At 47.7% G+C, this 22398-nt stretch overlaps 1 protein-coding gene across 1 annotated transcript in view; it reads left to right on the forward strand.

Moving 5' to 3' along the window:
- The window catches only part of PAPPA (pappalysin 1), a 174290-nt gene that overhangs the window by 139973 nt on the left and 11919 nt on the right, over window positions 1-22398 (forward strand). The window contains exons 15-21 of the mRNA XM_082067857.1: window positions 1653-1836; window positions 4407-4617; window positions 5220-5391; window positions 8697-8844; window positions 11497-11606; window positions 18230-18301; window positions 21923-22021. Coding sequence (XP_081923983.1) covers window positions 1653-1836; window positions 4407-4617; window positions 5220-5391; window positions 8697-8844; window positions 11497-11606; window positions 18230-18301; window positions 21923-22021 — 996 coding nt within the window. The remainder of the gene's footprint in view (window positions 1-1652; window positions 1837-4406; window positions 4618-5219; window positions 5392-8696; window positions 8845-11496; window positions 11607-18229; window positions 18302-21922; window positions 22022-22398) is intronic.

A 22398-nucleotide genomic window follows, 5' to 3' on the forward strand; every position in this document is an offset into this window, starting at 1 on the left:
AAAGTGAATGGGGAGCAAAATGCCCGGGAATGGGAACACAGAGTGTCACTCCACCTGAGCGCTCTGAGAATCCCAGAATGTGCTGCTCTAAATTGGTAGAAAAGACATTTTTTTCCATCAGCAATGCTCCCTGTTTAAATAAACTCCACGGTCTAGAAAAGGGGTTTTGTGCCCACTTGGGAAGTGTCCAGTTTCTCAGCTCTGGGACTGCTTTTTCCATTCTGAATGCAACCATATATCAAAGGGAGACAGGTCTGAACTTCTGTTGAAACCATTAGGGTGTTTTTGCAAAAAGGGAATCCAGGTCTCTTTGATGTGTGCTAGAAAAATTCCCCTTCCTTTTATAAACCCAGATCAATGGTCGGCAGTGCAGATCTCCTGTGAGCGTACCAGCCCTGAATAAAATATTCCCCGGAGGCAGAGGAGTGCTGCTGTACGGCTTGGTCAGATTCCTCGCTGGAATCTTCGCGGGTATCTTCCCCTGCTTGTGTTTGGGTTTCTCATATTTCTTTTTCTTCTGTCCTTCTCTTTATTCTGGTCTGGAGGGGAGAGTCCTACTTTCAGATTTTTCACTTCTAGTTTTTAATATTTTTCCCTTTTTGATTAGAAAGTGGATATGTTGTGTATTCTGTGCTCTTTGCCAATGTCTGTCTGTCCTTCAGTCACTCAGTAGATTCTTCATCTTAGCTTTGGATGGGTGGCTCCTTTACCTCCCCTGCTTTTATTTTCTCTCTCCCTAGCACTTCAGGATTTCAATCCGCTGCATTATTTGGATAAGTCCTTGAACCCACAGAAACGTATCTTCTGTGTAGCCAGGGTGGTAAAGCAGCATTAGGGAAGTCAGAGCACAGGTGCTGATTCTGTGTTCAACCTCTCTCATTGTGACTTTCTGGTCCAAGTGCCAGGTGAACGTATGGACAGGATGCTCTTGGGTCTGTCCATTGCAAACTGCTCCAGGAAAACCTCTGTCTGTCAAGCGTACATGTCCCCGGTGCCAGGGCAGCAGGGCCCTGGTTCTGTTTGGAGCCTCGGGGCGCTCTGATCATAGAAGCCACCACAGCAGCTCTCAGTATCTGAACACAGTGCTGAAATGGCCCAGGCCACTTCCCTGTGTGCCTCAGTCCAAGGGTGACTGACACCTCCTGGGAGAGCCTCAGGTGAGAGTCCCAGACAGCTTCGTGTCAGGTTGGCTTTCACTTCAAACCCAAGAATGAGTTTGGCTGCTCAGGAATACACGGGGATCCCGTTGGAGCGGCCGTGTCGCTGCGGAGGTGGCGGGGATCGGGGACAGCTGTCAGCTCAGCCCCGCGCGCTCCGTTCTGATCCCAGGGCAGCTTCCCAGCCCGTCTCAGGAGGCGACACAGACGGGAGTTCAGATTATTTGTAGTGCTGCACATTATCCCACTCCTCATATTGAAGCACTTTGATGTCTCACCCCAGAGGTGACAGAAATACATCCTAGTTCCCTTGACACCATTTTCTGTTGATGTTTCCTTGATGTTTTTAGTAGCTGCTGTCCAAATGATGATGGTAGTGGTCAGGCCCAGTTTTGCTTAACTTGTGAGCCAAAATAATGGCTGTTATTAGGCTCAAAATGCTTTTGATCTCCCCCTTGGTGGCTGTGATGGCTGTAGGCATGTGTCTTTTTCCAGATGGAGTCCAGCATCACCATGACTTGCACAGATGGGAAGTGGAACAAGCAGGTGACCTGTGAGCCCGTGGACTGCGGTGTCCCAGACCAGTACCATGTCTACCCAGCCACCTTCAACTGCAGCGAGGGGACCACCTTTGGCAAGAAATGCTCCTTCACTTGCCGACCTCCTGCTCTTCTGAAAGGTATCCGAGGGTGCAGGGACCTGGGGACAGCTGCACCGCTAACACAGGCTGCTCCTAGTAATATATGTTTCTGTTGCTGTTGTTTTAGAATTATTCATGATATTTTAAGTATGAAGAATTATGGAGCCTATGGGAAGGTTTATTTACATTAGGAGTTAAGTTCCTTTGCATCTCTCTATTACCTTCCTGTGACCTTTCCTGATCACGTATGGCCAAGCAGTAATGACAGTGAATATTACTTCCATACAACCAAAACATGGAAAAGTCATGGGGATAAATCAAATTGAACTCTCTCTCGTCTTCTTTCCCATGCCTTCTGTTTTCTGTCTGTCTCCCTTCCATGAATTTGGAAAGGCAGGAGAAGACTGAAAAGTCCCATGTCCCAGTTGCACAGTCCCCCATCACTGTCTTTCTTTTTTTCCTAATCCACCCATCATCTCTTTTCCACACTCGTCTTGCTCCACCTCTGACCTTTCTCTTCTCTTTTTTTGGGGGGTCTATAATTTTTATTTCTTAAAAATAACACACTTTCTTGCCTCCTTTCCTTTTCTCCTCCATCTTCTTCCCTGCTGCTTTTCTGGTAGCATCCCCAGCACCATCGACAACTCTGCTCACTGGCATGGTACCCAGAAACAAGAAAATATATCAGTGTTAATTGAAGGAACATTAGAGCCAAATTAACTTGTTATCTTGCAATGGAGTAATCCTAGCTGCTGTTGTCAACTCAGGTACAAATGCTGTATAAGCCTTTTTGGTACATATGGTATCACCTCTTCCGCTATGATTCACTGCAAACCCCAGAAGAGGCAGGTGAACAGTATTGTTCATTTCAGTGAAAGGATATGTTCATTTCTTCATATATAACCAAATTTCTTAATTCTTATAACTCAGACTTAGCATAACCTCAAGCAGCCAACACACAGTGAAAGATAAGACTAATCAAAGGGGAGATTTTCATCAAAAATTCCCTTTTTCTGTTAATAAACTCAGAGGGTCATCTTCAACAAGAGATGTTTTTTCATTGAAAATGCCTGGATTTTTTTTTTTTGAGGGGGCAGTGAAAATAATGATATTCATCATGACCAACAGAGCTTCAGCTGATGACTCCATTCAGGGTAGACGGGGGGATGACAACCAACCCCCAGGTCAGGGGGTGCAGCTGTGGTGTGTAGCATCACCTCACTTTTGTCCTGAAACTCTGCGAGCTGTGAGGTAAAGGCACCATTTGGTGTACAGCCATCGGTGATGACTAATAGATGTTACCACTAAGCTTCTGGAGAATGGCGTTGGAGTGACTCATGCCTAATTCAATCACTGACGTCATGACAGCCACGGCTGGTAATGTCACAGCTTATCACTTTGCAGTGGCGAGTATGAGATCACCACGGCTGGTCTGCAGAGCTGCTGCGTGAGTCAGAGCAGAGGAGCAGGCTGGTGCTCTAGAAAATTGCTCCTTTCTGCACAAAATACCTCTGCAATCATCTGCACTTGGGGAGGGGAGAGAGAAAGCCAGGGCTGATTTAATGCGGCTTCTCTTATCTCTGTGGGTAGGGCAGGAGGGCTCCTCCACATACCTTCCTGAGCCCTCCAGAGCCTTTTGTTTTCTTCGTCTTTGAATTCCAGCCTCATGCCCCGGCTGTCTTCCTTCCCTCTCAGAGAGATGGCATTGCAATCCGGGGTTAGCAGTTTGTCAGTATTATTTGGGATAACTCCGAAGTTGGCTTGCTGTTGAAAATATGTCTTGTGGGTTGAGTAGAGTTCCTGCAGCAATGCTCAGGGATTTCAAGAGAGTATGAGGGGTTTTTGAAGGGTTAGTGGCTCATAGCTGTGTTTTGCTTCTTAGGAAAAGCTTTTTCCTTTTCAACATACAGCATAAAATAACAAAGAATGTAAAATACACTGAGACTAGGCTACTTTTAGCTTAACCTTCTGAAGTCAAGTAGGTCATAGCAGAGGCAAAGAGATCCATTGTAGCTTTTTCCTTTGAGGTGCTGGGCAAGAAAGCTTCATAAGGAAAATGAATCTCTAATGGATATTATGAATCATATTTATCACACTAGTCCCCAAGGACTGAGAATGTCCAGCTGAGAATGGCTTCTCATTGTGTTGGAGTAGTGACTCTAATACTAACAGATGCTGCTCCAAAAGGCTCAAAATTGAAATTAAAAGGACAGATTCAGGGAAAAGATATAACACAGAAGCGGAATGAAGAATGTAACGGCACCAAACCCTCTGCTAATGCCATGACTTTGGAGAGGAGGGGGTTGATGTGTGAAGCAAGCTTCCTTTCAGAGAAGAACAAAATAAGGAAGAGAAATACAAAAGATTACAAAGCCAGTGGGGTTTCCCCTATGCTATAGCATTTCCTGAAATAAGCACTGTCTGCCTGTCATCTGAAAACAGAGTCCTTAGTGATTTGATGCCATCATCTAGATGGAGAAAACGCATAGGACACGCAGCTGAATTTGACAGACAGACTGAGGTGGCTTTTGATATATCATGTGTGTAATGACGTTTTGAAAAAATTAGTGCTTCTGAACGTTGTTCACTTTACTCACTGTTCTTCTCAGGAAACAACAGCAACTTGACCTGCATGGAGGATGGGCTGTGGTCCTTTCCGGAGGCCCTGTGCGAGCTGATGTGTCGAGCACCCTCCATCGTTCCAAACGCGGATCTCCAGACTACTCGTTGCCGAGAAGATAAGCACAAAGTGGGCTCATTTTGCAAGTACAAATGCAAACCAGGTTACCATGTCCCTGGATCTTCCAGAAAAGCAAGAAAGTACGTGAAGGAGTTATGCCGTGCAGTCAGCATGTTTCAGAAAGCCACGAGTTAAAATGAGTTTGGGAAAAGGCTGGGTTGTTTATAACAGACTATATGGGCTGTAGGGGATAGCACTGAGAAATTCCTTCATGCAGGTAGATGTGCAATTTCAAGGGGATTTAGGCACCTCGTTCCCTTAGACTTCTTTGAAAATCCTAGCCAGTGCACAAATAACAGACCTTACCTTAGAAATACCCCTTTGATACACAGCCTGGGGAGTCCCCTTTGAAACTCTGCAGGAAAGGGTTAGTGCTATCATATACTTCTGACTCTGCACAAATCCACTTCAAACCAACCACAGCCCACAAGCCTGGGAAGCAGAGTTTTTAGAAGACGTGTCCAAAGCCCAAAAAGCAGTTTAGGCTGCGTGGCTGAATGTTGGCTTTGCAAATAATCGCTGTTTTTGCCCCGAGACCTCATGACGCAGGTTCATGACTTGTTCCCCAGGTGTTAAAAGCTCAAGCGCACCCATCCCCTGCAACCTGCTAGCAGAGCTCAGAGGCTTTAGAGCCTCTTAGCTGACTCAGCCACTCACTGCATGTTTTTTTCCGCACAAAAAGGCGAGCGTTTAAGATCCAGTGCACGCAAGACGGCACGTGGCTGCCGGGCGCTTGCGTGCCCGTAACCTGTGACCCTCCGCCTTCCAAGTTTCACGGGCTCTACCAGTGCTCCAACGGCTTCCAGTTCAACAGCGAGTGCCGGATCAAGTGCGAAGATGATGACAGCCAGTCGGTGAGTCTCTCTTATCCAAATTATCTCAGCCCATACAAGCTGGTTTTATGGTATGTTCCCTAAGGACCCTGATCTTGGAGGGGCTGAGTGCCATTGAGCTCTTCTGAGACCAGAGACAGAGAAATGGAGAAGGGAAATACATAACTGAAGTAGAGGGAGAGAGCTACTGCCAAGAGCCTGGAAATAATATTGTTATGATAGTAGTAATGGTATTAACTATTACCTGTAGAGTACTGGCAATGGGTGACTTACTGTTCTGCAGAAAATAAGTGGCTGAAAAATCTGCCTCAGTGGCTCTATGTAGCTAGGAAATAAGGAGTAATGGAAGAAAGTAAGTAGGGTATGAGTTACCCACACTTGTCCTGTTTGCTCATTCCGTTTTACCTGGCTTTTCTCTACAGTTCTTTTTCTCACTATCACTGCATGTATCTGTGCCATATGAAAATTTAGCTTTATGGAGATTACAACTATTCAAGTGAGCTGTCTCTGAACTTTCATGGTTTCTGGGCTGTGAAGGTGTCATTTGGCATCAGGGGTCAGATCCCCATCTGGCGTAAATCAGTGTGTTGCCTTTGACCTCCTAGGACTTCGTCACTGATAGGAGAAGGTCTGGCCTTTAGTACCCTGTATGAAATGCTTAGTTTCCCTCACCAAAGGTAATTATAGTTTGTGAGATGAGTAACTTCTCCCAGAAGTGCTGCTGCTGCTTAATACACTTGGGAAGAGAAAGTTGGGATGTAGGAGCTGCTGCTTCTACACGCAGTGCAGAGAGCAGGGAGAGCTCTGTCAAAGGTCTTTTTATATAATTCCAGATTCTAAGGACATCTCAAAAAGGGGCCAGTGATCTGAAAGACACCTCTGATACCTGCTCCAGACTTTAAAAGCCACTTGTTGTCCCCAGACCCTGCCAGGCTGGCCTGCCTGGTTCATGGGGATGACACACAGAGCCCTGGGGCACCTGAAAAAGGTTTCCTTGAGTAAGACTTACGTGAGGTTACAAATCTCATGAAGTGAGAAGCTGCACTCCTGGGTGCAGTTTGGGTGGGAGTGACGGGATGCAGCATCTGTGGCTTTGTGCATCCACCACTTGCTCAGCCTGGTCACCGTGGCTGCACCATCGCTTCCAGGGCAGGGAAACCGACGCCACTGGGGTAACGACAACTGGTATAACTGGTTTGTGTTTGCTTTTCGATGAGTTGGATGTGAAGAGGAGCAAGCAGTGGAGTCAGGGATACAGCAAGAATGAAGTGAGAGGTACAGCTATGTCTCTGTTTGCTGTGAGGAAGAGTATAGTGGCTGTTCAGCTGCAAAAGCAGCTTGAGCAAAGGAGCAGATAACATCTTGAGAAAAGGATTTGCAGAGAAAGGTATTTCCAGATATCCCAGAAAACAGACTACAGAAAAAGAGGGAGGACTCCTGGCACAACTCAGAACCACTTGAAAGGTGTTAATTATTTAAGGATTAAACCCCACTAAGTCTCTCTCAGCTATATAAGGTGATAATTCATGTTGCATCCAAGCAAGAAGCCCAGCAGGGATTTTCACAAGAGATTTTGCAGGTCAGGGAATGATGGGCAGTATGTTACTATAGCAATGGATATCCTGGGACCTCTGAGTATGTTGCAGAAACTATACAATAGTATCCTCAGGCACAGCCAGGTCTGGGAACATAAATCAGCTTTCATGGCTCACCTTTAAAAATCACATTTGAACCCTGGCATGCAAATTATAATGGAAGTGCACCACACTTGCTAAAACAGCAAATTGTGCTCAGTTATCACTTAATGATCTCTTCCTGAATTTGTCACCACGCTGAAGATCATTACTCAGCTGTACGTATGATATCTCTTAATTGCCAGGAACCGTAATGGTAATTTAAGCAGGTACCTCCCCTGGCACCCAGACCAAGGGTCTTCCATTTCTGGATATTGCGCACAAATCATATGAACAGTCAGATCTAAATGAATCAGGCTCTGCCAAACTGGCCCTTAGGTGAGAGTCACCAAGCTGGATCACACCCTGAGTCCATCTGGTCCATTATCCTTTCACATGATTTTCTTATTACTTCTGGCAATGGCCAGATGTCTGGAGAAGGGGAAGCAGGTCCTACGCAGTAGACTGCCAGTAAGACCACTTTGCATCTCACTAAACATTGTGTTCATCAACAAAGCTGAGAAAAAAACAACAAAACAGGATGAGGATATTAAGGACAAGACTAGCACTGAAGGCTGCACAATCTTGCACACCGGTACCAGCGGCTTGTGCAGATCCCTGTGCTACAAGAGATCTGGGTCACAGAGAAATGCTCCTAAGAAAAGTTCAGCAGCCCTGCTGGGATCCCAGCATAGACAGCAAACTGAAGGATCCCCAAAGACATCAAGCACAATCTTCCAGGAGCAGAGTGGGCAAATGGTGGGCAACATGCCTGGCATGTAAAATGGGTGAAGAGAAGCAGAGATCCTCCATGGTTCTCCCACCCAGCAAGGCCTCCACGGGAGGTTTGGAGCCCAGCCACTCCAGACATCGTCCTGTTGAATGTCCCACATTGCCCCATGGCAGTTCAACTCGCAGACCCCGCAGAACAGCTTGTGCAGAAATCCCCAATGCCAGGAGGATAGATCTGACAAAAGATTGCCTGTGCGCTCCTTTGTTGTTTCTAAAGGGCATGATATTTCCCCTCGGACTTTGGTATTCACTCTTCAGTATCATACAGAGAATCTTTTCTATAAGAGAAATGTCATCTTCCATCCCTTGCCCATTCCCACACCAGAGGATTTTTCCCCCCTTTCCACCTGCCTCTGTGCTTGTCTGTCTCGGCCTCTTCACTCGCTGTCACTCAAGGCAGCCAAGCTCCAGAAAGCACGTTCTGCCCTGCTAAGCATCCCTGCTCGTGTCCTGCTTTCTTTCCCCCTTCAGACGGCCATTGGGGATTCTTTCTGTTTCGAGACAAAGATGATGTAACTAGTTAGAAAATGGGAAGAGGGAAAACGTCTGCATAAAATGCAAACTGCTCAGCAATGAGGAAGAAGGCAAATGGGGTGAATGCACCTTTATCACAACTGGAGTGGGTCTATTTTAAGGTAGAGACCTTGCAAGGGCCTTGTGAAGACATTGCCTTGCACAGAAGAGGCATGTTTGTGTGTTTTTGGAAGAAAAGTCCTTCTTGCCCCCCAGGGCTGGCAGTCCCAACCGGGGGCTCTCCCAGCTCCGGCAGAACTTTGCTCCCACTTCTCACTTCTCACCCTGTCCTTGCTGCTGTTTTCTTTTTTCGTGACCACCCTCATTGTCTTCTTCTCTCATTCCCAGGGCCGTGGAAGCAATGTGATTCACTGCCGGAAGGATGGGACCTGGAGCGGCTCCTTTCATCTCTGCAGGGAGATGCAGGGCCAGTGCGCGCTGCCCACACAGCTCAACAGCCACCTGAAGCTGCAATGCGCCGGCGGCTACGGAATAGGTTTGTGAGCATCGGATTGTGAGCATCAGCCCCAGCCATCTGCCATGGCGGGATGCAGCTCAGATGGGGCATGAGATGAGGAAGAGGATGGGAATGAGAGGGAGGAAGGAAGGAGCCTGCAGTCCTTGAAGTCACCTTCTCCTCTGGATCTGTTTGCCTGAGGGAGAGGCTGCTACGGGAGGCTTTTCAGGGAACTGATTTTAGGGAACACAAAGCACTGAGAGGCCAGGCATCATGTAACATGCTCTGGTTGCCTGCCTCCTCCAATGCTTCCAGTTTCATCATGTTCCTTCTTGGCCAGCTGGCTTTAATGGGCAGCCAGCAAGCCGGACTACACCAGAGACGCATCCAGTCCTCAAAATACAAGGAGAAATTGTACCTACATTTGCTCTTACGCTTTTGCAATGTCCCCATCCTTCAACTACATGCACATGCTCACGCCCCAGAGGCTGCAAGGCAGGAGCTGGCAGGAAAACGCAGCATCAGGGTAATTCAGGTCTCTCCAGAAAGAATACAAGACCAGCTGAGCATCCCCTTAACATGACAGACATTTAGGAGCTGTTGTGAGGGTGTATTTTCCCCCTTCTGGGGTGCCTGGTCATGATGCAAGGGGTGATGAGCTTTGGGGTGCTTCCTGCGCTCAGTTTTGCTTTGTGTCACCCAGGCAGAGAGAGGGACAGACCACACACAGAATTGTGTGCACTATATTGTACATTCAGCCCCTGTTTTTGATGTCTCCCTGCTGTAAGGGCTGCAATGGGAGCTGCACTGGCTGCAGCCTGTGCAGACACATGAGGACCCTTCCCGCAGCCCCCCTGCCAGCCCCCTCCTCCCTCCGCCCGTCCCTTTGAACTTGGAGAAGTTTCCTCGTGGTGCAGCTCCCTCATTGTATCGCAGCCACGCGAGAGACCACGAGCCTCCTTGAGTTCTCTCCCCGGGGAGGAGAACACGACCTGGATGAGATCATCGCTCTGTAATGATGCCAATTACAGATCATATATCAAAACAATTCCAACCCGCTCCTTTCCCCATAAGCGTAAATAGCGTGGTGGAGCACGGGAGAGCGAGCAGAGAGCAGGATGTGGTGACTCTCAACGTGGCGAGGCATTTTACCCTTGAGACGAGGTTACATCCCAGGGCTGGCCAGGTTTTTACAAGGAGAAAATACCAGTTCCTGGTGTGAAGGGGAGCATCTCAGTGCTGGAAGCAGGAGGGTCTGCAGCAGGTTCCTGCCAGCCCTCAGTCCTTTCGCAGCCCTATTGGGGTGGCTGCCGCAGGTATCGATCCCAGATGCTGATCCAGGGGTGGGACCATGTCACACAGGTGAGGGACTTGTGGGACGGATCCTCCATGAGAGCGTGGCTCTCACTGGAGAGGGAGGAAGAGCTCGGTGAGGGCACAGCAGCCGTTGGCTCTTATCCTCAGCAGATGGAGACATACCACAGACTTTGTTAGGCTGGCCCAGCACCACCTTTGGGATCAGGTTGTTGGGGTTTTCTTGTCTTATCTTCTTTGTGGTTTTGGAAGCCTGATCAATGTCCTTCCAAGAAGGCGCTCTTCTGCCACTTACTCACAATGGGGCTGGTGTCACTGAGCCTCATCCAGTGGGTCCATGGAGCTGCTACCATGTGCAGTGAGAGCGCAAAACAAATCCCCCTTCTTGCTGGCTCAACAGCCCGGTTCTGCTCTGCTCCCATCATATGGGAGAACATGAGAAGGCAAAAGCAGGTGGGGAAAATAATAGCATCCAGTCGTGGTCACCATGAATCCCACACACCTTCAGTAATTCCTCAGACACCTAATCTGCTCTTCCAGGCCGAGGTGTGTGTTGAGCCAAAGGTTCAGCTCTCCAAACCAGTGCGGAGATTAATTCCTCCCCCAGCACTGATTGGAGTGCAGAAATCCTAATGACATGTTTGCAGCAGCTGTGCCATTGAGAGTGATTTTCCAGGGGGGAAATGGTAACGGTCCAACACACTAGGGCTTACGGTTGTGTCACCACAGGGCTCTGGGATATTGCTGCAGAGTATCGCAGCATGTTTTAATAAAGAAAGGACAGGATTCCCACTGGGCATGACAGTTAATCAGAGAAAAAGCAGGTTTATGTGTGAACAAAGGCATCATTACCTCTCTGCGTACTTCTTATTGACTATGGGACTTAGGTGCTAGCTCGTCTGCAATATCATTAGGCTTGGTCACCCTCTGCAAGATTATTATTGAAGGTCTTTAAATCTGACAGATCAAATGATCGGGTTTTGTCATGTCACAGGTGAGATGAGTTCAGCAGCCTCTGGTTAATCAACCCATTGCTTGAAAGAGCAGTTGAAATGGAAAAACCTTCACATTTTTTTGATGACCAGAAAGTGCAAAACCTAACCCCCTTCTTGGAGTTAATAGCCGGAGAAATACTTAGATATGCAGCCCATACCAAAAGGCCCTGGAATATCCACCACCCCCACAGTCTCCTGCTGAGATGCAGGGTTGTACTCAACATTTCACGTGTGGCTAGAAGATAAGTGATAGTTATGGCTGACTGCTAATTGCAATTTAGTTCAACGAGCCCTAACCCTGCCCTTCAGCTGGAAGGATGCTGGAAGGGTCCGGAGCTGCTTGCTTTATCCTCTGGCTTTGTTCTCTCCGTGTTCTGTGCAGGTGCGGAGTGTACCACCTCCTGCCTGGACCACAGCCACGAGCCCATCCTCCTGCACGTCAACGAGACCGTGCAAGACATCCAGCACTGGATGAACCCTCAAAGAGTGAAGGTCAGTGCCTGACGGTTTTACTAACTATATCGCTTGTTGCATGGTTATGTGCAGCGAGTGAACAGCCTTACCTGTGGATCATTCTGTGAGGGGAATACCCGGGGAAAAGTCTTCTGCCCTTTAGAAAACAATTCCTGATTTCTGTTGTGTCTTTGTGTGTTGTTCTGGTAATGCGGTGGTTTTGTCTCCAGGTTGCTTTCTTTCTGTGGTTTCCCGGTGAAAGTTAGTTCAAGGTAAAGGTCCCAAATCATTGTGCTCAGATCCACCTGGAACCTGATCTGGAAACACAATTAATTACACAGGAAAATGTGATCAACAATGAGAGAAAGGGCACTGGCCAGGTTTTATTCGCTTCCTCCTGTTCAGTGTTTTGCATTCTTTGGGTGGCAGGGCTGGAATTTTCTGCACTGCTTTTGGATGACAAAAGCAGCTGATACAGAAGGTATTTCATTTCCCGAACCAGCAGAGCTGGCTGAGTCCTCCTCCAACCCGTTCGCCCGCATGCGAGAGATGCCTGCTCAGCACAGCCCTTTCCAGGGGTCAATGCTGCTTCTTCCAGCAGGTACCCGCTCACAGAACCCTGTCCTGTGCACCCTGAGCACACACCAGCATCACGGGTCTGTGCTGAGGGGGACGTGCTGTGTCCAGTGCCTTGGACACACGCACAGCCCTGCACACAGATCCCACTTGGGGTGAATTGCTATTTGGTTTCACACCTGGACGAGGCACTGCTGAGGTGGCAGCTTGAATCCTGGGGTCAATTTTAGGGCCCTCATGACAATCAAGCCCTTGAGGTGCTGGAGTGAGCTGAGAGAAGGGAACGGGCTGGAGCACAAGTGTGATGGGAGCGGCTGAGGGACCTGGGGGGTTCAGCTGGACAACAGGAGCTGAGGGGAGACATTCTGATCTCTGAACTGCCTGAAAGGAGCTTGGAGCCAGGGGGGTCGGGCTCTGCTCCCCAGGAACAAGCGCCAGGAGCAGAGGAAACGGCCTCAAGTTGAGCCAGGGGAGGCTGAGGTTGGATTTGGGGAACAATTTTATCCCCAAAGGGCTGTGGGGCATTGGAACAGGCTGCCCAGGGCAGTGCTGGAGTCACCATCCCTGGAGGGTTGGACAGATGCAGAGATGAGGTTCTCAGGGACATGGGGTAGTGCCAGGAGTAGGTTAACAGCTGGACTCGATGATCTTGAGTGTCTTTTCCAACCAAAATGATTCTGTGATTCTGTGTCTTGGATACCAGTGGCAGACACACTCATCTACCTCTTTCCTGAAAACCCTCATGCCATCTACACGAATATGCCCTCCTGCCTAGAAATGTGTGTAAACAGGCCCTGGTGCCTATGCGGGATTTCTGAGGTTGTGGAAGTTTATCTGGACGTGCTCAAGTGCACGTCGGGAGCTGCTGGCACATCACGTGTCACCAGGGCGCAGGTTGCTGATGGTGCTTGTGCAAACGCTGTCAACTTTTACATACTTGGCGCTGGCTTTGCAGTAGCCCCTGTTTTACACACTGGAGTTGGATTTAGGAGGCGACCAGACAGCCAACACAGCCCCAGCATGTCCTGAGCAGCTTTGGCAGTCTATTTGCTTCTCTATGTGCCTAAATATATACCCAAGGTTTGGCATTTTTGAAATTTGGCCTTGCCTGTGGATAGCGAGCTGCTCCAAAAGTCTCTGCTGCTTTATATTTCCCTGTTCTGCATGAAGCAATAGAATAAGCCTGGGAAAGGGATGGGGAACCTAAATCTTCAGAATATGACAAGCTTACAGTGTCCTTCCCGGCTTCCCATTCACTCCGGACACCGAGATTATCTCATTGCCTAAGCCTAGGCTTTGCCACGTTTCTGGCACAAAACATAAAGAAAAGCCCTATCTCTGTTTTAGGGGCTATTTCTCACTGGCCCTTTCCCGAGTGCTAGACTTTAAAGTGTTTCTGTAATTCATGGTGAAATAAAGTGACAGCTTCCCTCCTGTTCTCTGCTGTGCTCCTTCGTTTATTGATGCGGGTACGCAGAGGGAGCTGTAACGAGTTTTATACCTGCAGGTCTCTGGAGGGCTCATTAGGCAGCAGGGAAAACACAGAGTAGTGAAGGGGGAGATGAGGGGAGTGAGGGATGGAGGATAAATGGCTTCCAAGAGTACTTTGGTAAATAAGACCTTTTTTGCCCTGCCGGTGAGGATCTTGCAAGAGCTTTAGGCTGTTAGCAGGTACAAGTTTGACCCCACAAACATTTTGTGACTAGGGCATGAGATTTGGGCTTGACAACTTGTGTTGGGAGATGGAGCCTTTAGGAGATGAGCTGAGACTTGCCGGAGGGGATCTTCTTTTTTTGGTAGGTATAAAACATCCATCTATTCAACTCTCCAGAGGAGGGGATGTCACCCACAGGGGTGCCTCTGGGGGAAATGCTACTGGTGGCACCGGGGAGACCCTGGAGAGACAGGACTGGGATGCCTTAGGGGAAGGTCCCCGTGGCAATGCATTCTATATATCATTAATAATCTCTGTCTCTGTTTACGACCAGTGACAGCTTGCTGTTGTGCCATACGAGTAAAGCGAGCAGCTGGTTGCATTTACACGGCAAGTCTTCATGGATCTTGGAGTACTCGAGTGACGCAAAGGAAACACTTGTAGTTACTTAATTTCAGGCACAGGCAATGCACAAATGAGGGCAGTGTGAGCAGCGCATACAGGCAGGGCTGGTCTGTGGAGCTTACCTTTGAGAGAACAGGCACAGAGAGAACACAGGGAGATATCGTGTGTGGCTGCTCAAGCAACAGCTGTTATGGAAGAAAAGTGGGAAGAGGGAAATGTCCCTCCTCTGGTATTTGTTTAGAGCTGTGCAAATCACTTGATTTTTCGGTTCGCTGGAAGTTCTGTCAAATTAAAAGAAAAAAAAAAATGTTTTCTCTTAATCAAAGTGAGTCTGTTGTTGTTGTGATTTTTGGTGAACCAAAAAATTGGAGAAAAAAAAAATACATATTAGTTTGAACATAACTTAGCATTTAATTTCCAAGGATTGTTTTAAACCTTTTGCTTAGCGAAAATGAAAAAAAAAAACTTAGAAATTAGATGTTCTCGCAAAGGAACAAGAACAAATATTTCATTTCAAAAAATGCCTAAATATTACTGCGTGTTTCAGCATTGCTTTAGGCTGAGTTGCTTTGTTGGGTTTGAGACAGTTTGCCGAAATCAGTGCAAGTTCCAAGTTTGTCTTCCAAATCAGAAAAAAAATCACCTGGACTCTTGCATGTGCCTGTTGTTCTGCAGGGAGCTGTGTTCAGAGCAACCACCGCTGTTCCCACCATTTCCCATTTACTGTGTGTGTGCGGGGGGCAGCGAGCCGTGGAAGACACCTATAGATAGACCTGCCAAGACTATGCAGGCAGTGGAGAGGAAAAAGGGGAATATCTCAGAATGACACCTTGACAGCTATTTCCCATTGACTGCAGAGAAACAGGGCAGACACCTCATTTCTTAGGTCGTCTGTATTTGGGTCCTTGCCTTTGTGCTGAGCAGGATCAGGGCAAATACTGTGCAAGTAGATGCATGCCTGGGACAGCCTTGAAAATGTGGGTATGCCCAGCTGAGCGTGGGCATGGCCCCTCTGCACTGCCCTGCTGCTGGCAACGTGTTTTCCCATGTGCACCACAAGCCCTGGGATTTTTGGTTGACGAGAAGTCAGTAATGAGAATTCTTAAATACTCCTCCATTCCTTTAAGCTTTGCAGTTTTCCTCCTTCCTTCTCCTCTCCCCTTTCTGTGAGTGTTGGGCTCATTTTGCAGGTGGGGAAACTGAGTCACAGAGTGACAAAGTGACTCATCGCAGTGTGGCAGCTCAGCACCCGGGAAGGCAAGAGTTTCCACCCTGTCTGTAGCTACAGGAAGAAACAGCCACCAAGTGCCAGGTCTCCCCTCCCTTGGCAGCAGGACCTGATCCTTTCACCACCACCACATTAAGCCCACGGTTAATTGTCATATTCATTTAGTGCCTGAGGAGAGAGTTGGCTGAGACCAGTAGATGCCAGTCTCTGGGCTTTAGCCCTGGGGGACACTTGACCCATCTAAGGTGGAGAAGACTTCTCCACTGGCCTCTCCTGGGGAAACCTAATCCCCTCTGCAGCCCGCAAATAGTTGACATCATTGTGTTAGTCCCACCACGGGAGGGAAGCGCCGTGACTGAAGGCATTAGGTCTTCCCTCACAAGGAGAAAATGACAGCTTGATTTGCTTTCTTGGCTCTTTGTTACCTACTGTGGGAGCGCATCCCGGCTTCCTCTCCCTTCGCAGCAGATGGAGTCGCAGCCACCAAACCGCAGATGTGGCTGGATGGCATTTCTGGGATGGGGACAGGACCAAAGTCAATACACGCGGCTGCGCAGCGTGGCCAGGCGGGAGGGCAGCTGTGCTGCAGAAGCCGATGCATGAAGGGAGCCGGGGCCACGAGGGCGGCATATGTCACCACAGTGGCTTGGAGCACGTGGTGACACAAGGAAGGGATGGGGCTCGCAGAGGCAGCAGCCAGATGGGCTTTATCCCCTGGCACATGTTGGATGTGGTACTTCCATCCACCTCTTACTGCATCCTTTGTTGGCCTTGTGAGCTGGAGGGGACATTCAGGCTGGACATGAGGAAGAAATTTTTGATGCTGAGGGTGGTGAGAGCCTGGCCCAGGTTGGCCAGAGAGGTGGTGGATGAACCATCCCTGGAGACATCCCAAGCCAGGCTGGACGGGGCTCTGAGCACCCTGAGCTGGTGAAGATGTCCCTGCTCATGGCAGGGGGGGCACTGGGGGAGCTGGGAAGGTCCCTTCAACCCCAACTATTCTGTGATTATACAAGTGAGAGCTCCAAGGAGAGCCCTGACCTAACAGAGACTTCACCTTCTGTCTGTTCTTTTAAGGGAGGGTGGTGGGTTTTTAATGCTGGGAGGATCAGGAAAGTAGTCAGTGCATCTTCTGTGAGGGATTGTTCTCACTGGGAAACCTCCTGGTTGCAGGGCTATTCAGCTCCTGTTGTTCACTCCTTGTGCTCACGTACATTCACGCGTGTTGAGAGGTTTTGTAAATATTGATGCTTCTTACCAGGGGAATGTGAGATGCTCTTCGGAAGTGCACTTCTACTTATTGTCTGGCTGGCCTTGGATATGGGAAGCAAATGCCTAAGTTCTTCTACTTGGGTTTAGTTCTTGGGTTCAAATGCTCTTGAACTGCTTCTTTTACTCTCCCCCCTCCCGCTCTATTGACTGGCCTTGTTTATTTTGAAACCCAGAAAAATTCCCTTTCTTTTTCCTCCGAAGTGCAATAAACAGAAGAGGGGAAAAAAAGAGAGAGAATCTCAGCATTTGTGGCAGGCAACAGCCTGGAAATCTCCAGCTGTCTGTCAAGAGCACGCTGGGGGAACGTCTGACACCGCAGGGCCCCCGCACCTTGCAGCCTCCCTCCCGGGGAATAAACAACGTCCCCGCCTCGCCCGACCACTGCTCAGCTCATACAGACGGGCCCTGTTGCGAGGCAGGTGGGGCAAGCCGGGCTTGACTAATAGTGGAAAATCCGAGAGCATCGGAAAGATAAACAGCCCAAGTCAGATAGTATAAAAGTCCTTTTTCTAGCACACGCCAGGTAAGCCTCAAATGACAGAAACTGTAAAAACATGCTGAGGTTCCTCTGCAGATGGATTAAATTAGCCCTCGAATAAACAGGGGAAGGGATGGCTCGCTCGTTGGGTCTTCCCAAATGTTAATCTTTTCCTTCCCCAGGCCTCCATCCAACCCCGACCCCTGTCTTGGGGTGAGTCCCTACATGTTTGTCTTGCCCAACTGTTCATTGTAGTGTTCCATCCATGGACGATAACCCAAAATGAACATCCTGGTGAAAGGACGGCAGTCCTATCTCCTAGACCTCCGTGATACTGAATCACCATCTCTGTTGACTGGCTGAACTTTTCATCCACTCTTAAAGTTTCCATGTCTACAGGCAAACAGTGGCTGTCTTGGGTGTGTCATCATTGAGTAGCCTGGTCATCATTTTTACCCAAATTTAGGCACTCCAACTTTTTTCTTCGAGAAAATCTGTGAACAGAGTTGGTACAGAAATTATTATAAAGCTCATAAAATGTAGCAGATGATGCTGTCCTATCTGGAGGTTATTCTGGAGGTGTGTGGTGGGAGGTACTTTTATTTAAGATGGTGCAAAAAATTATCTGAATGTCCACCTTTAGCTGTTACCATCTTCAAGAAGCACAGGTATGATGGGTAGTGAAAGACAGGAATGTTTTGCAGCACCAAGGAAATTCCCCAAATGTCCCCCTGCTACTCAAGAGCAAGACAGTGGACCTGTGCCTTTGCTTTTCCCTGCCATGTTCCCCCACCATGAGTGAAATATTGGACATGACATTTTAGGAGAACCTTAAATATTAGTTTAATCTCAAATGTTCTGTTATTGCAAGTGTCAAGTCCAACACTTCTTGTAAATACCTGGAGGACAGCCAGGTCCTGAGAACACAAGAGGTGTTAGGAACTGAACTTCATTGGTTAAGTACAGGAGAGCCATAGGAGCCAGCACACTGACTTTCTGTACACTGATTTCTTTGTCTTAACCTGTTCTTTTTCCCTTCTTCTCTCCAGAGCATTGTCTGCACAGCGGGACTCAAGTGGTACCCTCATCCTTCCCTGATTCATTGTGTCAAAGGCTGCGAGGTGAGCTTTACCTTAGCTCAGGTGGTCTGTGCTTTCTCTCCTAAACGTGGTGGTAACAGTCACTGCAGTTACGTGGGCTGCAAATGCTGTTTTTCAAGTGAGGCAAACAGGCTTTTGTCCTGGCTATGCTATCAAACTGACTCTGCTGGTCTCCATCGGGTCTGACAATCAATGGTGAAATTGGTGGTTTTCCTAGACTGACGGGTGGGTGACTCTCAAAGGAGTTTTAAACGATCAAGTAGCTCAACAATATTGATAGACTGTCAGAATTTCCCAGAATCTGGGAATTTCTGGGAAGTTGCAAAAACATTCATTTGTTTTCCCTTGATTTAAACTTCTTAGCACAGGACCAATTCTTTCCAAGGCCAGCCGGGCTTTGGGCATTGGTGTGTGCAGGTAAAGTTCAGGAAAGCCAGAGGCAGAAATGATGCCACTGGGTGGACAGCACAGCTGGACAGTGAGCAAATCACACATTGCTCCACTGTCCACCTCTGTCTGCACCAGAAAAAAAAAAAAATCAGAAGAATACAGCTACATTTCAGCTGTGATAGATTTTTTAAGTCTTTCGTATTATTTGAAAAAAAACCACAATTATCATGAAGGATGTTGTTTCCGCTGGCAACAGTCTTTGAAAAACCTGAGAAGTCTTACGATGCTTCCAGTGGTTAAACGGGACTGGAGCACCTCTCCCTGGGTCATGGCGCTCATGCAGGTTCTTGAGCATCTCACCCACGTCAAGAAGTCAATCCCTGTGGTACCTCTGTAGGGCTGGGAAGCTTCATGCGTCTTTTAGCCATAGGGTAGCTCACAGGCAGGGAGATAAATGGCTGATGTGGTTACATGGATGGGCGGTGGAAAAGTTGTGTCTTGACCCCCCATCTCTTGACTTTCTGCAGCACTCACTGTGCTCTCAGCACCCAGTAACTCAATTTTACAAGTGCATTGAAGTTATTTGCCTGAAGTGGCAGAACATGGCACAGAATTCCTAAATCTGACACGAAACTCTAGACCGCATTGCTGCGCGATGTGATTTGTCTTGAAGTGAAAGACAGGTTTCTTTCGCATACAAATGTTGGGCCCAAGAGGGTAATAACTCTCCAACAATGTGGTAGTTTCTGTCTAGTTGTTCCCTAAATGAAAAGCATTCTGCTGTCAGTGCTTTGAATGTCAGAAGCCATCTCACACGTTGCATTCATGCAGGCTGGCTGGGCGCCCCTATTCTCCAAAGAGAGCTAAAATCACATCCCGTGACCATTAAGAAATGCCATTCAGGTGCTGATGCACCATTGGGTGTCCATTCTCCTGCTGTTTGAGGACAGTTGTTACTGAAGCAAACTTTGCCATGAGGTCATAATTTACCAGAAGCCATTATTCCCGACATGCTTTTTCTCAGCATTTTCTTCGCCTCCATCATTGTTAATTGCCAGACCCCTCGGCATCAACAGGAACTTTCTCCTTTTCATCATTCGCTCAGCGGTGTCACTGCATTGCAATCTATCATCTTGGAAAGCTTTGCCCAGACAATTGATAATGGCCTTTAGCATCACTTTTAGAGCATGATGCTTCCAGGATCCATGAACTGGGCCAGAGCTTGTTCCCTGGTCTTAAGATTTCAGAAGAAGTGCCATCTTCACTAAGCCTTTTTTCGTGACTACAGAAACAGGGACTAATAAGTCAGTAGGTCAATAATACTGGGCCATTAAGCTGATACCATCCCTCATATATTAATAGCCATAGCATCAGGAAGGGTTCCCTGAACAGAAAGCTGTGAGTGGGGCATTGTTTTCCTCTTGGCGATCACAGTGGTAATCCAGACTGCTGCTGCAATGTGATTTTTTGTCGCTCCCTAGCGGCAGGAATAGAGGTTTATGAGTCAACCCCCTACTTCTCAGCAGCTAATTTAGGTGTTTCAGTAGAAAACTGGTCCCCCTGGACTACCTATATGGTCCTTTGAAAATATAGGAGCACTAAGATATGCATGAAGAGCGATGGAGACCTCACCTCCACAGCCAAGCCTCCAAGGTCTCCCAAATGAGAACTTCGGTACCAAATCAGAATACATGTAATTTGTCCTAGTTGTCTTCTCCAAAGAGGAGAAGAATGCATAGCAGTACAAGTAAAAGGCAAATTCTTCCACGAGTTTATTTTACAGATTTTCCAGTGTTCATAGGTGTAGGGTACAGGCATAGGCAGGGAAAATTAAAGACAAGTCTTTCTTGACAAGCAGGCACAGCCAGGCAATGCAAGGGAAATGTGGAGAAGTCTACAAAATTTCCTGGGAGGTTGGGCAAAGTTCACGTTTTTCAGTATGACCAGGTTGGCATAAAAATATCTCTCTCTGTCTACGTATAAATAATTCTCTTTTAACTCTTAGCATATTCATTAAATTGAAAGGGCATTTGCATGTCAAAGTCTTTGCCTGTATAAAATAGGTCAATCTCTGTGGAAGTCAATGGCATTAAGACAGTTTACAGGGATAGGAGCCTCACCCTGTAACTCTGATTTCCTTATCAGCATTTGTAGTATTTGCGTGTAGCTAAACAAGTGACGCGCGGTGAGACAGTCACCTCCTGGAAATCCTGCTCTGGAACGATATTGCCATCATTGCCTGGATTTCCTAGACCACGATAGAAATATCTAAATTGGCAAAACATCAGCAGTGCAAGCCGGTGTCTGCACCACTCCATGGGATCCATTTCAATACTGATGAGCATGGCCATGGCTGTGCTTTGGGAGAGCAGGGCAAGATCTCGTGGCTGGTTCCTCAGGTACCTGTCATCAGGGAAACTCTGGCACTTCAGATGCTGCAAAATCCTCCCAGGAAACCTCCATGAGCTTCTCCACCCACTCTGCAATGATGCCTCCTTGGAGGAAAGGTCCTGGTTTGTTTTTCTCACTGCAGAATAAATTAATTTTCCAAAGAGCAGATAAAATGGGAATGGCCCCATAAGCTTGTGCATGTAACAAGTGTTACAGGGATATGACTGTGCTCTCTGCAGGGCATCCTTTATTCTGACTTTTCTGAATAATTGCTGTTATCCAGCTCTGAGATGTGGAGCAGAGGGAGATTGAGTGTCATGGCAAGGTCACATGTAGTCATTGCTGGTCGGAGAACAAGAGCACACGGTCCCTGTGCGGAGCTCAGACCACTTCCATTTCTCTTTGTGATATGTTTTGTGCCCTCGGTGCTGGCACTTGTTGCATAGTCAAGAGAGCTGTGGTGAAAAGTACAGCTATTAAAAGCAAGCCAGTTTTGCTGCTATACATAACTCCTTCTTATCCCACATAGTTTTGGAAGGTTAGCTTAAAATTATCAAAAGGTGCCACAATTTTAGATGCCTTGATGCCGTCTCTGGGCTTACTCAGATTAATATTCCTGAAGCATCATCTTATGTGGGATGTGAAAAGCCAACAAGGGCTCATTTTCATTCCATCTAATGTCCTTTTTTTTCTGTCTGCTTTGAAAGGAGAGGGGAATAATTATCTCTTGCATTTCAGGGCAGTTGGTAATGTAACAAATTATATGGCTTCTTCAAGTCTTTGTGTTTTTTTTCTGACATATTGTTACATGTTTTATCTTTGTCTATGTTCTCAGTTGTCTTCTGCTTTTGCCTTTTTCAGCCTTTCATGGGGGACAACTACTGTGACTCGATCAACAACCGAGCCTTCTGCAACTATGATGGTGGGGACTGCTGTGCCTCAACAGTCAAGACCAAAAAGGTAGGGATGCCCTTTCCTCTTTGCACTGGGAATTACTTGGTGAGTGCTGCTTTGGGCCTGGAAAAATTCTATTTTTGCTGGAATCGGAGTGGTCCAAGGTCTCAATAGGGCCTCAGTCCAAGTACCAGTTCACCAGACGCACTGTGTTCTTGTTGGGTCATTTCGAAGTTCTCTCTTGATGCGTTTCCCATCATAACCTGGCTTATACCTGTGCAAGGCAGGTTCTTAAATAAAGTAGTTGGAGGCATTCATTCATTCTTATCGTAAATAAACCCTGGGTTGTCTATAGGCAAAGGCTGGCTCCCTCCAAAACCCTGGGGCATGTTCATCAGAAAAGCTGCACCTGCAGCTCAGGAGACCTTCACACACAAACACTG

Source organism: Streptopelia decaocto, assembly GCF_964273445.1.
Source record: "Streptopelia decaocto genome assembly, chromosome: 17".
Classification (NCBI taxonomy): domain Eukaryota; kingdom Metazoa; phylum Chordata; class Aves; order Columbiformes; family Columbidae; genus Streptopelia; species Streptopelia decaocto.